Source organism: Eulemur rufifrons, chromosome 7, assembly GCF_041146395.1.
Source record: "Eulemur rufifrons isolate Redbay chromosome 7, OSU_ERuf_1, whole genome shotgun sequence".
In the NCBI taxonomy this organism is placed as follows: domain Eukaryota; kingdom Metazoa; phylum Chordata; class Mammalia; order Primates; family Lemuridae; genus Eulemur; species Eulemur rufifrons.
In genome coordinates, this window is record NC_090989.1 from 146,507,333 (window position 1) to 146,522,956 (window position 15,624).

The 15,624-nt window shown below is 48.2% G+C and overlaps 1 protein-coding gene across 2 annotated transcripts in view; it reads left to right on the forward strand.

Moving 5' to 3' along the window:
• The window catches only part of MYRIP (myosin VIIA and Rab interacting protein), a 287,231-nt gene that overhangs the window by 187,878 nt on the left and 83,729 nt on the right, over positions 1-15,624 (forward strand). For both annotated transcript variants that reach the window (XM_069473478.1, XM_069473479.1), the window contains exons 5-7: positions 2,491-2,588; positions 2,804-2,884; positions 8,735-8,878. In XM_069473478.1, the coding sequence (XP_069329579.1) occupies positions 2,491-2,588; positions 2,804-2,884; positions 8,735-8,878 (323 nt within the window). The remainder of the gene's footprint in view (positions 1-2,490; positions 2,589-2,803; positions 2,885-8,734; positions 8,879-15,624) is intronic.

Genomic DNA, 15,624 nt, shown 5'->3' on the forward strand with positions numbered 1-15,624 from the left:
ACACACACACACACACACACACACACACAGATTCATTTTAAGGAATTGGCTCATGCAATTATGGGGACCCAGCAGGCCTGAAATCTGTAGGGTAGAGTGGCAGGCTAAAAACTGAGACAGGAATGGATGCTGCAGTCTTGAGGCTGAATTTCTTCTCTGGGAAACCTCAGTTTTCTCTCTTAAGGGTTTTCAACTGATTGGATGAGACCCACCCACATTGTCATGGGTAACCTTTACATAAAGTCAACTGATTATAGAGGTTAACCACATCTACAGAATAACCTTCACAGCAACACTTAGTGTTAGATTAGTGTTTGAGAATTGGGTACTATAGCCTAGCCACATTAACACATAAAACTAACCATCCCACCATCTAACTGGTCTTCTGATCTTCAGCTATCTGCCTTCTTAACCTTCCTCTGCACCCCTACCAGTTTTTCTCCCTGAGACATTGACCTAAGCCTTTAGTTTGCAGCCAGTGTTCCACATCACTCTCATCCAAGAATCATGAATAAACATGGCATCCAAAGCCTTTCTAGGTGTGGCCCCAGGTGCTTACTCTCCAGGGACCTCTGGGACTTGGAGACCATTCCTATCATGGAGATTGTTAAGCATGCCTCTTAGTGATTACTTACGTGCCTAATCACCCAGTAGCTTGGAAAGCCATGAGAGCTGGACCCAGCTCGTCCATCAAGGCCTAGCACACAGGAGGTCCTCAGTAAACGTTTCTTTGATTCAGTGAAAATCTGTGGACATCTTCTGTGAAAAAATGCACTGATCGCTGTCTTGAAGAAGAGAAATGAGAGATACAGTGTCTATCTCCAGGGAGCACTTAGTGTAGTGACAACTTAGATTTTATGGGACCTAGTTATCAAAACATTGGGAAAACTGTTCAGTCAGCCACAGGCAGTGTGCAGAGCCCCGGGGTGGGTTGCCCCTACACGGCTCTCTCATGACTGTCATGGCCATCCTGCCGTGTCCTCATCAGCAGACTAGATCACTTTGACCTTAACTGGGTTGGTTTTAGAAATTTTATTATGTTTACCAAATGCCATTTTCTGTCCCCATTTACATCTTTATGAGCCTAAGAAACTTGAATTATTTTTTAATTGAGTGATTAATTAATGAATTACTACATTTACACCCTGTCTCATTCCACAAAGAATTTTCATCAGCTTACAGATTTGCATGTGTTAAAGAATACATAGCTAGAGATTATAAATGGAAACAGGTTGAAATTGGGGAAAAGGAGACCCAGGCGCCCAGCTCTTGTGTACCTACATTCCTGCATCTGTTGTGAATTGGACTTCTGGAGCAAACTAAGAGAGGGATAATAGAAATTCTCACAAGTGAGAAGCTAAAATCTAGTAGCTCAAGGGAAGCAGAACTCCTCCAAGCACTTGGCTCCAAAAAGAATTTTGTCACCTGGGGAAGTCCTTTGATCTGGGGATACTTTCTCTCATTTTTTGCTATATGTAAAAAAAAGTGTTCACTAAAAATATGATAGCACTATGTTTTAAAATCGTGTTAGCTTGTATTCATCTCAGTTTTGTTAAAATCAAGGGTTTTGGACATTGAGTACTGAATTCAAATATTAACACTCTTACTGTCTTGCTATGTGACCTTGGACAAGTTATTTAACTACTCTGTGCTTCAAAAAATTTACCATCTGTAAAATGGTACCCCTTGCCAGACTGTTGTCAGGTTAATTGTGATCATGTATGTGAAACTCTTGGCCTATGGCCTGGCATGTGGTCGAACTCTGTGAGGTTGGCCAGGGTTGTTGTTGATATTGTTTATAGTCTAAAAACTCTTCCAGAGATTTTGTATTTGCATTAAATTATAGGCACATCTTAGTGCCCTTTAGGACATTTAATAACTTTTATTCCCATCATCACAATGATACATTATATGCACAAAATTAAACATGATTTTTATCTGAGAAAGTGGGTGAAGATCTGTTATTTCCTCACATTAAGCCCTTTTGTTCAGTCATCTTTAATCTACTCTGTGTGCTTGGACCAGTGCTTAGTGTTGGGATACAACAGTGAATATGATCAGTTCTTGCACTCTGAAAATGACCTATGGGGAGGGGACAGGGGATGGGGCCTTTCTGTCTCCCATGAAAGCCAGTTGAGAACCTCGGATGGACATCCAGGGAGGGGCAGAAGGGGTCTGAGATTTTTTAGAGGAGGAACCCTTAGGCCAAGTGTTGGGGTCCCTAGGAACCAGCTAAGTCATGGGGCAGGAGACCTGAGGGAGGAGGAACGAGATAAGAGCTGTGAAGAGACAGGTGGCAGCAGGAGAATGAGGCGCGGGAGGCGTACCTCGGCAGGTGGGAAGGGTGAGGGACTCCTGTGCCAATGAAGCAGTTTGAAACTTACTAACCTAGACCCCCTGAAGGATTTAAGCAGGGAAGCTCAAAGTGGAACAATCATTTTACTGGTCATTCGCTTTCAGAAAGTGCTCTGTGTTCTGTTTCCTCTCTAGGACACAGTGTGATGGACACCTTGGCTGTGGCCCTGCGGGTGGCTGAAGAGGCCATCGAGGAAGCAATTTCCAAAGCAGAAGCCTATGGGGACAGCCTGGTAGGGCCTCCCCTGCTCCTCTCTGGGGGGAGGCGTGGGTCGGGGTCCTGGCCATGAGGAGAAAGTGCAGGTTGTAGGGAAATCAGTGTCCCAACAGCCTGGACTAGAGCAGTGCCCGACCTCCTTCTGCATTTGTGGGCAGGACTCTCCCAAGAAAGTGATTGCCAAGGCCCCCAAACCTACCCAAGCACCCGGCCATTCTCTTCCCTCCACAGGACAAGCAGAACGAGGCCAGTTACCTGCGGGACCACAAGGAGGAGCTCACTGAGGAGCTGGCCACAGCCATCTTGCAGAAGGTAGGTGGGCCCCAGAGCAGAGACCTGAGTGAACTGCAGAGCAAACGTGGGGAATGTCCTCTGCACAGTTTCCTCTCGCTTTCGCCTTTGTGCTCTGAGGGCCGATGCAGAGGGACTGCCTTGCACTGCAGATGCTGAGCAGTTTGAATGTGGTCGCCTTCGGGATTGGGCTGGTGGGTGGGGACTCAGGAACTCTCAGCACTGAGCAGGCTGCTCTTTGGCTTCCTGGCTCCTGGGCTCTGTGTGTGTGTGTGTGTGTGTGTGTGTAACTGTATCCCCTCCCCACACTTCCCAGTCTCTTGCTGAAGAAGCTTTGCAGTCTGCCACCTCCATGCCCTAGGCTGTCCCCGACACAGTGTACCAGTTAATTACTTCTGAGAAACCAACCACCTAAAAACTCTGCGGCTTTAAACAAGGATCTCTCTGTCTTCCACAACCAGTTCTCAGACACCAACTGAGAACTGAAATTCAATCCCCTTCTGATTACTAACTGCCTGTTGCTAGTGCAGACCCCACAAGTTAAGGGCTCAGTCCCACAAAACTGTCCCCACATCAGATGCCAGCCACAAGTCTCAGGTGTCCCTAGGTCACCACACTTCTGCCTGGCCTGCTACAAATACGGGGGCTCCCACGACCCCAGGCCCTCAGGTTCGACCAGTTTCTAGAACAACTCAAAACTCAGGAAAGCACCTTACTGTCAGTCACCAGTTTAATATTGATAACTTAAATAACAAGTGACTGGGAACAAAAGTCACACTCAGTTCAAGTTACTAAGCCAAAGTCTGAGGAAGCGCCTGGGAAGAGCACAGACTGCAAAATCGTCTATGACCCTGGGCTCTCCACACGGGGATTGGAGACAGGTACTTAAAGGGGAGAGGGCACGCATAGGCTGTGAGGCAAGTGGTCGCCCTCTTGTGGGGCTCTAATCAGTGCTAGGTAAATCTACATTCACGTAAGGTAAGGTGAACATTCAAAGGGGGCAGAGGGAGGAAGTCAGTTATGCAGTCTGCTCAGGGTGGGCAGAGGAGTGACTGGTCTCATCTGTCCTTGGCCTGCGTCTATGGAGATAAGCTTGTCATCGACATTGTCAGCGTGAAACTTAGCAGAAGTCAAGATCAAGAATTTATTTACATTGCAGTCCTAAGGTTATACTTGGCACACATTTGTTTTATAGGGGATGTACGAGGTCTGTCCATCTGTCTGGAAAGTGTCCAGCCATGTAATATGCAAAATAGAGACATTTATTGAAGAAGATACAAGAAACATTGTACATAGAACAATGACGCCTCAAAGTAGGCACCTTGGGACCTCACACAGTTCTCCCAGTGTCTTTTTTTTTTTTTTCATCTTATTGTTATGGGGGATACAGAATTGCAGGTTACATACGTTGCCCATGTACTGCCTTTCCCCCCAAGTCAGAGCTCCAGGCGTGCCTGTTCCCCAGATAGTGCGCGTTGCACCCATCATGTAGGTATATATCCCTCCGTTCCCCACCCCCCCTTCCCGAGTCAGCACCTTCAAGCGTTACCATTCCCCAAACGGTGCGCAATGCACTCATTGTGTAGGCATACCCCCATCCCCTCCCCCACCCCCCACCTCAGTCTGATATCCCATTGGTGTCGTTCCCAGATGTGTATTTAGGTGATGTTCAGGGAAACCAATTTTCTGGTGAGTACATGTGATGCTTGTTTTTCCATTCTTGGGATACTTCACTTAATATAATGGGTTCCAACTCTCTCCAGGAGAACCATAGAGATGTCGTATCTTCATTATTCCTTATAGCTGAGTAATATTCCATGGTATACATATACCACAGCTTACTAATCCAATCATGTATTGATGGGCATTTGGGTTGTTTCCACATCTTTGCTATTGTGAATTGTGCTGCTATAAACATTCGGGTACATGTATCTTTGTTACAGATTGACCTTTTTTCCTTTGGGTATATGCCCGGTAATGGGATTGCTGGGTCAAATGGCAGGTCTACTGGAATCTGTTTAAGATACCTCCATAATGCTTTCCACAGGGGTTGCACTAATTTGCAGTCCCACCAGCAGTGTATGAGTGTTCCTGTCTCTCCACACCCACGCCAACATGTGTTGTTTTGGGTTTTTTTGATAAAGGCCATTCTCATTGGGGTTAAGTGATGTCTCATTGTGGTTTTGATTTGCATTTCTCTGATGATTAGGGATGTTGAGCATTTTTTCATATGTTTGTTAGCCATTCTTATATCTTCTTTCGAGAAGTTTCTATTCATGTCATTTGCCCACTTTTTGATAGGGTTGCTTGATTTTTTCTTGCTGATTTTCCTGAGTTCTAAATAGATTCTTGTTATCAGTCCTTTATCTGATGTGTAGTATGCAAAAATTTTTTCCCATTCTGTAGGTGATATGTTTATTCTCGTGGCTGTTTCTTTGGCTGTGCAAAAGCTTTTTAATTTAATCATGTCCCATTCATTTATTTTTGTTGCTGCTGTGATTGCCTTGGGGGTCTTCTTCATAAATTCTTTGCCTAGGCCAATGTCTGTAAGAGTCTTTCCTACATTTTCTTCTAGAATTCTGATTGTATCATGCCTAAGGTTTAAGTCTGTTATCCACCGTGATTTGATTTTTGTGAGAGGTGAAAGCTGTGGGTCCTGTTTCAGTCTTCTACAAGTGGCTAACCAATTCTCCCAGCACCATTTATTGAATAGGGATTCTTGACCCCAGAGTATATTCTTTCCTGCTTTGTCAAAAATTAGGTGACTATATGAGGATGGTTCTATATTTGGATTTTCTGTTGTGTTCCACTGGTCTGTGTCCCTGAACTTGTGCCAGTACCAGGCTGTTTTAAGAACCACGGCCTTGTAGTATAGTTTGAGGTCTGGCAAATTAATACCTCCCATTTTGTTTTTGTTGCTTAAAATTGCTTTTGCTATACGGGGTCTTCTTTGATTCCATACAAAGTGTATAATTATTTTCTCTACGTCTGTAAAGAATGATGTTGGTAATTTAATAGGGATTGCATTGAATCTGTAGATCTCCCAGTGTCTCTTAACCTAACCTGTACACGTTCAACATTCTCAGGTGTTCTGCTTGTTGCAGGCCTTCCAGAACATAGATCACTTTCAACAGATCCTTAACCATCTCTGAAGCATTTGTGCAACACTTTTATTTGCGCTGCACTCATTGCTGATGCTCTACTCGCTCAGCCATCTTTGAATGGGACGGCCACACAGTACACAAGCTCACTCAACAGCGTGTAGCGCCCCCGACTAGTACAGTGAGGGTGTCATTGTTCACGCGTGCGCATTCCAGTCCACTCGCCTTGGCTGCCAGGTTACACCGATGTCGTGCAAACCGTTCTCATTATATTAACAAGGCTGGATGCTTTCCAAATAGACCTCGTGTATCTGAAAGGTTTAGGGCTAACAGAGCATTTCCCCATGAGTGATCTGTGAGGAAAGCCATCTGGAGAGGCAAAAAGCCTTGTTGTGGTGGGAACCTGGCCTACACGTAAAGTCATGGCGCAGGGTCGCGAGATCACGGCTGTCCATTTGGGGAAAGGGTGGCAGTGCTGCGTGGCTCAGTTTCCAGGCCTGGTCTCCCCTTTGGCATAATGAGTGTTAGAGGTCCCGAGATTTTATCTTTCCCTCACAATATAAAGGATACGAATGAACAGCCAGGCAGGGAGAGAGGCATGGGGCAGCAGGGTCTGGGGACAGGGTGTACAGAGCTTCCATGCCCTCTCTGTGTGCGCCACCTCCTGACACATCAACGTGTCCACCAACCAGGAAGCGCTCTGCACCTCACTGCTGCGGAGTTTCTATTGAGGCTCCATTAAGTAGGCGTGATTGACTAAGTGCCTGGACATCTGATCGAGCTCACCCTCCAATCCCTGTCCCCTCCACAGAGGTCGGGGGCTGGGGCAGAAAGTTGCAGCTCTCTAACCATGTACTGTACTTGGTTTTTCTGGCATCCAGCCTTCATTCTAGATAACTTAGAAGTTATCTAAGGCCCCACCTTTAATTGCCTCATTAGTGTAACAAGGACATTCCTATCACTCAGATAATTCCAGGGGTCTTTGAAGATTTGTGCCAGGAACTGGGGTCAAAGACCAAATAAAGATGCTCCTGTATTTTAAGTAAAATAGATGGGTTGCCTCCAGATAGTAACCCTATCCTAAGTTGAAAATATTGTAAGTTGAAATGCATTTCATACATCTAACCCCCACTTAATACATCATAGCTTAGCCTAGCCTGTCTTAAACAGGCTCAGAACACACACATTAGCCTACAGCTGGGCAAATCATCTAACACAAAGACTATTTTATAATAAAGAGTTGGATACCTCATGTAATTCGTTGAATGCTGTACTGAATGCTTTTCACTTTCCCACCATTGTAAAGTAAAAAAATTGTAAGTCAGGGACCATCTGTGTATCTTTTTTATTTTACCACAATTCCTTTCTTGCTCATGCATCTGCAGTAGCTCCACTTTAAGCTGTGGGTTGGGACCAAATCAGCTGCAGCGTGTTCACTCGGGGTCCAACTAAGGTACATCAGCCACCCATGGCCATGCCAGAAGCCCCGGAGAGCAGGAGGAAGCAAGCAGTGCCTATCAAGGCTGAGGCTTGCCCCTGGCACACGTTACTGACACCCTCCTCACGTGCCATTGACCAAAGCAGGTCACACAGTGGAGCCCACAGCCAAGGGCTGGGAAGTGCATTCTCCCTGTATGGGGAGAGACTGCAAAGTCGCACAGCAAAGGGCTATATTACAGGGAGTGTTGAAAAATCCAGTCTTCCCTTTTGGTCACAATAATTCACATCCCATCCCCATGCCAGGTATACTCACCCACCCAAAGACCCTAAATATCTGATCTAGTCATGGTTCAAAGTACATAGTATCCAAATTTAGCTGCTTTTCAGCTAGAGATCCATGAAGCTAGCAAACAAATTATCTCCCCTTATATACCCAACATACAGTGTTGGAAGAGAAACAGGGAAGTGGCACTAACCCCACTCACCTGCAGAGAGGAGGCACGGGAGGAACAGGGGGTCACTGGTTCCCAGCGATTCTGAAATCCTGCTTGGGAACATGGCCATGTCCCCACCCTGCCGTGGGGATTGTGCCTTGATTAGACCCAGGTCTGTCCCTGGGTGTGGCACCTCGGTTTACTCTTCTTCTTGACTCTCAGCCTTCCTTTTCATCATCCTGTGTGGCCTAAAAGGGCTCTGAAGAATACACCCATTTGGGTGGCTCAGCAGTGTTTTGGCTGCTTCTTTCCTATAGGAAGTTGAGAGCCCAGCGACCTCTGTGCAGATGGACTCAGTAAATCCAAATGGCTGTGCCAACCCTGCAAGCGGTGCCGACGAGCTGGAGCTGAAGCCATCCCTGATGACTCTTGGCATCTGCCCCCTCGTTGGGGCTTCCAGATGCTTCCTAAAGTCAGGACTTACAGCCGGAGACTCTGGGTTTGAGGTTTAGCTCCACTGTTTATGAACTGTGTGGCCCTGACTTAATCTCTCTGAGCCTGTTTTCTCATCTGTGAAATAAGGAGAATTATAGCTTGTACCTCTTGGAATGAAATGAGGTAAAGCATATACGGTACCTAGCATGGAGTCTGACACATGGTAGGCACTTAATAAATAGAAGAAGCTGTTACTATCACAGAAGGATTATTGTAAACTATAAAATGCTTAGAGTGTTCAAGGCTATAGCTGTGCTGTTATAAGGCAGATCTGAGAACAGGCTGGTGTTCTGTTGAAACTAAGCTTTACAGCAGCTGAAAAAATTCCAGAGATGATCCCAGTTAACTCCACATGGCATCTGGAGGCCTCTCCACTAACTGGCTCACTTTGTCCCCCACAGATCATAAGAAAACAGAAGAGCAAAGGCGAGCAGCAAACGGAAGAAGAGCCAGAGTGGCCACAGCCGCAGAGCTGCAGTGCGAAGGCAGCAGATGAGGGGACCACAGTCCCCCCAGGAGGCCATGGAGCTTCCGCCACCCTCTGGGTGAGTCCCTGGGCAGTGCTGGCCCAGCCTCCATGCAGACGCCCCCCGCATGCCGCTCAGAGCTGCTCTCCAGTACAGGTGGGGCTTAAGCATCTATAGTTGACTCGGGCGCCCACTGGCCAACGTGAAGGATCCTAAGGGACAGAGGGAGAGAGATGGAGAGAGAAGGTGAGTGTGAGTGAGAGCGGGAGGGGTGAGAGAGGAGAGGCAGGAGCTGAGAGAAAGGAAAAGCACAACTGATTATTGATGAATACAGAGGTGGGTTTTTACACAGAGATGAATTTAGGAAAGATCAAGATGTCGATGGGCTGCATTTTTTCATTCATTCTGAGAAGAGTTGTGCTGAGTCCCGTGGAGGCGGGGATAGCTTCATGAGAGCCAGGTGTATTCTTACAACCTAGGTCATTCGCTTGCTTTATTGAAACTAAGTGACAGCAACAAAATTGCCACTGCCATTTCAGCCACCAAAATGGTCACATCTGGACATGGGTGGGAAGTCACGATGTGAGGCCAGCCTTTTTGTCTGTCACCCTGTGTCACAGAGCTTCATGGCCTTCCCATGGCCCAAGGGTCTGGGGCTGCTTGCACCTGCAGGAGGGTCCCCAGGTCCATGAAATCCTTCGCTCTTGGTGCACATTAGCCCTGCAGAGGACTAGCCGAGTGCTGGTAGAGGAGCTCCGTGGGCAGGCTCAGCAGGAAACCAAGGGACTGGCCAGTGGGGCTCTGGTTCTTCCAGCCACGGGGGCCCATGGTCGGGGCAGGGTGGCACACAGGTGCAGTTCAGCCCTGCAAAGGCAGACTTGGGAAGGCAAGGCCGGGTGCTTACCCTGCTTCCCCGAGGGACCCGGTGGCATTCATCCCTATGTGAGCAGATTGAGACAAGGGCGTGCACAGCCACACAGGGCAGACTGCAATTCCAGAAAGGATCAGCAGCACCCCACCTGCATGAACTCCCCATGTCCTCACCAGCCACCAGATGCACGGGGATGATGAGTATCTTTACAGCTTTATCAGAGATTAAATTTCATTGATTTACTGGCAGAACCTTCCGTTGTCAACATGCTGTCAGCTTGTTTTGCTGCTGCTGTCCTTACTCAGCACCAAAGAGAATAAAACTAGTAGAAGACTCGGTCCTTGCCCTCCAGAACTTTGTAATCTGGTTTTCAAGGCAGGGTGGGGAGGCTATGGCTAAAACTGGTAAAAAGGAGATAACAGGAGACTTCATAATTGGGGGTACTCAGTTGTAAGATTGAGACTGGAAATAGATTTGGAATTTGGAGGAGGGAGGGGCCTTTTCGGCAGCAGGGTTGGGGGAAGGATCCCACTGGATGGTCCCTCAAAGCCTGTCATTCACACTGGTCTGTAAATTGGATCTGCCGTTCCTGGGCTCAGGATGCAGGCACAGGTCACCTTGCATTTGGGGAGTCTTTCCGAAGTATTTTCCATACAAACAGTCAGGTTCGGGAGGGCTCCAGGAAGTGGAAGTCTGCACAGCACCCCAGACTCAGCCTTGGGCCAAGGATCAGAGGCAAGAACAGGGAACGTGGGCTCTGCCTCTGCCACTCCTGGGGTGGGATTTGCCCTTGACTAGCTCTGTGACCTTGAACAACTGTTTAGTTTCCTGTCTATAAAATGGGGATAATAAGACCTGCCCCAAAGGACGGTTCTGAGGATTCCTTGTGCAGTCAACATTCTTTATTGAGCTCCTACTGTGTGCAAGGCTAGGTGCTGCAGAGACAGGGGTTCCTGCAGATACAGCAGACTCCACCATAATCTGTGGGTGGGACACACCAAAAATAAGTAAACAAGGAAACACAGGGGTACAAATTCCAGTAATTGTTATCAAGAGGATGGAGGGGAGGGAGAACTGGGACGGGTGGAAGCTTGGTCGGAGGACAGTCAGGGAAAGCCTTTCCTAGGAGGTGACATGAACCCAGGCTTGAAGGATGAGAGATTTGGGAGCAGTGGGAGGAAGAGCATTCCTACAGGGGGAAGAGCATGTGCGGAGGCTCAGAGCAGGAAGGAACTGACAAGTTCAAGGAAGAGAATAGCCATCACGTGGCTGGGGAACAGAGACTACGGGGCACGGTGGCAGGTAACCAAATGAGAAGTGGACATGGGCCACTTAGCACCTAGGTTTCATCCCTCAAATGATGTTTATTGTTCTTTCTATTATTACTTTATTTCTACATTTCACAATCAAGGTCACGATCATCAAGGTACCTGCTATGAATTATGAGCCGTACCTCACCGTGTTTTGGTCAGCTAAGCCCCAGGCCCAGAGAGCAGCGGCCGACGGTGTATCCCTGTCCCCTGCTCTGATTCACAGGCACCTGCCCCCACCAGCCAGCCCCACCACGGGTCCTCACAGGCACTGCCCCCCACCCCTATGCCCTCCCACACACAGCCAGGTGGCGCCAGCTTGCTTCTCTTCCGTTATCTCATCTCGCCCACCGGAATGTTTCTGTCCACTCACTGCGTCTCGGGGCTGTCCTGGTCTTCCCTCACCAGCGGCTGAAAGCTCCTTCCCTGACCTTGTCCTACTTCTTGTACCAAAGAGACCTCACTCCCCAGAAACAGCCCTTTCCCGATTTTTCCTGTTCACATCAGCTGATTGCAGCACTGCAGAGTAACTAAAGTTCTCATGCAAACCGTGAGGCTTGGAGGGTGAGTGGGCTCATCACAGGACGCTTAAGTGATGCTGGCAATAATGGAGGGTTGGCCAAACGTCCACAGTAATAACGTCTGATTGGACCTTTTCTTTCTGTAAACTCTGTGCAGAGGACGCATATTTCTTCATTATAGCCATGTGAGAGCACCCTGCCTTGTCCCCACTTTACAGAGGAGTAAACTGAGGCCTAGCCAGCCCGAGCCACTGGGACTAAGTGGGTGCCAAGACTAGAATGTGGGTCTCCTGGTTCCGCGCGTTTCCTGTGCTCTGCTGTCTCCTGCTCCCTGGGGAAGTTCTGACTGTGGGATGCCTGCTTCCGCTCCTGGGTCACTGGGTGTCCTTGTGCCTATGGTTAAAGCTGGAAATGGTCCTCCTGCCTCCTGGAGACCAGACGCTCTCAGTATGTCATCAGAGATGGGTCACAGTGGGCTCTTGCACCATGAGTCAGGACAAGGGGCACAGCAGTGATTATGGGCAATAGTGTTCCCCTTTCAGCTGCAGGACAACAGAGGTATCCTCTCCACACTCCTCAGCCAAGCACTGGCTGAAAGCAGCTTAAAATAAACAGCAATGACCCTTCCCAAGGGGAATCTCCTGCTTGGTTCATCATCTAAGGAAAGAACTCAGTGCACCTGGGACTCAGGCATGGCCCTGGGCTGTTTTCACTGAAAAAGACATTTAGAGGTACAATCCAGAAGCTCACAGAATTCCCATTTGGTTTGCTAAAACAAATACCTCTTGGGATTCGATTTTCTTATCAGAAAGTCTGTCTTGCCAAATGCCTGCCTCCAGCACAACATAACAGATGGCTGTAGCTTTGACATCAATGTAGAGAGGACTTAAGCATTTCATACCTATTTTTTTCTTGAGGCAAATAGTAGAATATTATTTATTTCTAGATTTTGATATAGAAATAAGGCTTAATGGAAGCCCTTGCCTGGTTCTAAAGTATCTTTTGAATTTCTGATATACAACACTTTGCAAGATATGTCCACCTTCCCCAGTCTTGAATCCACGTTTGTGGGAGGGGGGTGGGAGAGAACCATGAGGCTGTAGTTTGGAAAAACCCTGGAAAGGATACCGCTGCACCCGCCCCCTTGGGTGAGCCCCCCTCCTGGCAAAGCATCATAACCATCCAGATCATGTGTTTGGTGGGGGTACAGGTACCTTACAGAAGGGACAGGATCATCAACTGGCTCCTATTACTGCAACCTTCACCTTTAACTTGAACATTTGATCAGGGAGGTCCCCTCCTATCCCCTCCCTGTGAGTTCACACCATCTCATGGTTTGCAATATGTAAACAGCATATTTTTGTCAACAATATCAGGCAAGAAAAAGTGCATGTTTTATCTTCCTCCATCCAGACTTACACTCTCAGGGAGCTGCCCCAAGCAAAACAGCTTGGAACTGGGAATAAAGAGGAACCCATTACGTACCCATCTGGGTCCCTGGCACGATGAGCCCCTTTGAGAAGCCAATATTATAGCCCCTTCATGCTTGTCAGTGCTCACGTACGCTCTGGATTTTCCACAGCTCAGCATTGGAAGTGTGATGGGTACCCTGCAGACGCAGGGCCATGGCCGAATGATGGCAAAATGAGTTGATTTGTGGGGATTTAGTCAAGGCCTGGGCTTGAACCCTTCCCTTCTGGTTCCCAGGATACCTGGGAAGGAAGGAGAATGTGATGATTAAGGTCCCAGCAAAAACACTGAGACCCACACCTTTGTAAATGACCATTTTTAGCTCCTGGTTTGGTTTAAAGACAAGCACTATGATTAGAACTTTTAAAAAACATTTTCTGGATAGAGAGTTTGCACATTACTCAGCCCTTGATGATAAGAACGCACTGAATCTTGATTAGTTGGCTTTTGCAGAAAGGCCTGTACCAAGTCCTAGCTGTTCTGGGGACAAAGGCCGGCACACCACCACTGTCTGAGGTGGCGAAATTGCCTTTCTCCTCCGTCCCCGTTGGCTGCAGCCATCCATATTTAACAGAGAAACAGGACAAACCGAGGTAACCCACAGACCCCACCCTGACCAGCCCGGGAAGACGAGCTGCAGATACCCCAAGAGGGATGATGAGGACAACCTGGACCCTCCTCAGGCTCTGACGTCTTTCCCACCCTTTCTATCCCCTCCTCCTTTTGTCCTTGTCTGTCCTGCTGCCCTCCGCTCCTGCCTTCACACCTCCATTTGGGGTGATTCCCTGTGTCTTGAGCCCCAAAGGCACTGGCCTGACTTCCCTTGTCCAGGGCCCCCGGCCCCTCCCTGCTCACCAGCACCTTAGCAGGGCCAGCACATTTGGTAGGCAAGGGTCGGCTTTCTCAGATGCTCCCTGCAACGTGGCTGGGCACACCGCCCACCTGTGTGGGCTGAGCCCATGCCCTACCTGGCCCTGGTCCCCTGTGGTGAAAGAGCCCGTGCTGGGACAGTGGACCAGGATTTCATACCACTGGTCCAGGAATCAGTTTCAGGTCCAGGAGTTAGGACCTGGAAGGGAATGAGCCTGGCCAAAGCCACCGTGTGGCACACCTCCAGGAGCCCCCGTTCACATAGGGTGGAATGCTAGGGCTGCCCTGGGGCCGTGCGGCGTGATGGCCATGGCTAGGGCTGCTGCTGAGGTCCATGTGGGGAACAAACAGGAGCAACTGTTGGTCAATGAACAGGTGCCATGTTTGCCCATCACATTATTTTTTTTTTACTCCTCACTACAACATGGGGATGCAGGTATTATTAGACCCATTTTATAGATGAAGAAACAGAGGCTAAAGCATTAACTTCACTTACCTAAGGTCACACAGCTAGTGACTGGTGGGGCCAGGTTTTGAATATCTCTTTCCCGCTCCAGAGCCCTTGATCTTGCTTCTTCCTCTATAAAATGAGATCAATGGGCTCAGTGATCTCCAAGGTCCCTTTCAGCTCAGAAGTTCTCGGGCTGCACTGTCTAATACAGTGGCCACAAGTGACTATTTAATTAAAATGAAATGAAGTTTAAAATCCAGTTCTCCGGTCGCAATGGCCACATTTCAAGTGCTCAGTAGCACCTGTGCCTGGTGGTGACTATGTTAGGGCAGATGCAGAACATTTCCATCATCCAGAAAGCTATATTGCATAGTACTGGTTTAGGGGGTTCGATAAGGAAGAAGAAATGAACAGAGGACATAAAGGCAGGAATACGCATGGACACCGGCCAGAGCCTGGACACAAACCAGCAGGCCGAGTCTCGGTTCTCGGGGACATCAGAGAACTTAGCTCTCCCGCCTTCCCCCAGCTGTTCTCACCCTGGGCGTTTATCTGCATCCCTGCCCGAGCCCCACTCCCAGGGTCCTGCTGCAGGGTGTCTGCGTGGAGCTCGGGCATCCACCTTCCTACCAGAAGCTCCCAGGGGATACCAACGGGCTGCCAGCCTGAAGGATGACATCTTTATGATATCTTGAAAAATAGGATCCTGGACCTGTGGCCTCCTGGTAGGGCTTCCTATTTTTCCGTCAGTTGTCCCATGACCTGGACACCTCTGGCTCAGGGGGTAACAGTGCAGAAGCCCCAAACCCTGCAGGCCCCACTGCTGGGACTTAACCATGAAACCCAGACTCGATTCATCCCCTGCCAGGTTTCTCATCTATTCTCTTGAAAGAAAATTCGGTGTGATTGTTCCCTTTTTAATATCCTCCCTCATTGTGTGGCCCTCTGCCAGTAGGGGGGCCAATGCAACCTGCCTTTCAGAGCCTTAAGAGGCAGTATCTTAAAAGGCACCAGTGTGGGGGTTATAATTCATTTCATGCCTCTTTGGGTGCATATGTATAAAAAGGTGTCTCAGTAATAATATGGTGATGCTATTGATAATAGTGATAATGATTATTATCAGTCACCAGGGGCCAGACACTCTGTGCCCAGTGACCAAGATGAATCTCCGTCTGACTTTTCTCTGTTCTGTCTCTGTTCCCTTCCTACTTTCCTCAGCCTTGTGTCTTTGTGTCTCTGTCATTTCCTCCCTCACATTCGCTCTCTCCTTTGAATGACCATGGAACAGAACTAAAGTACTTTTTATCATTGCTATGGTTATGGGATTGAAT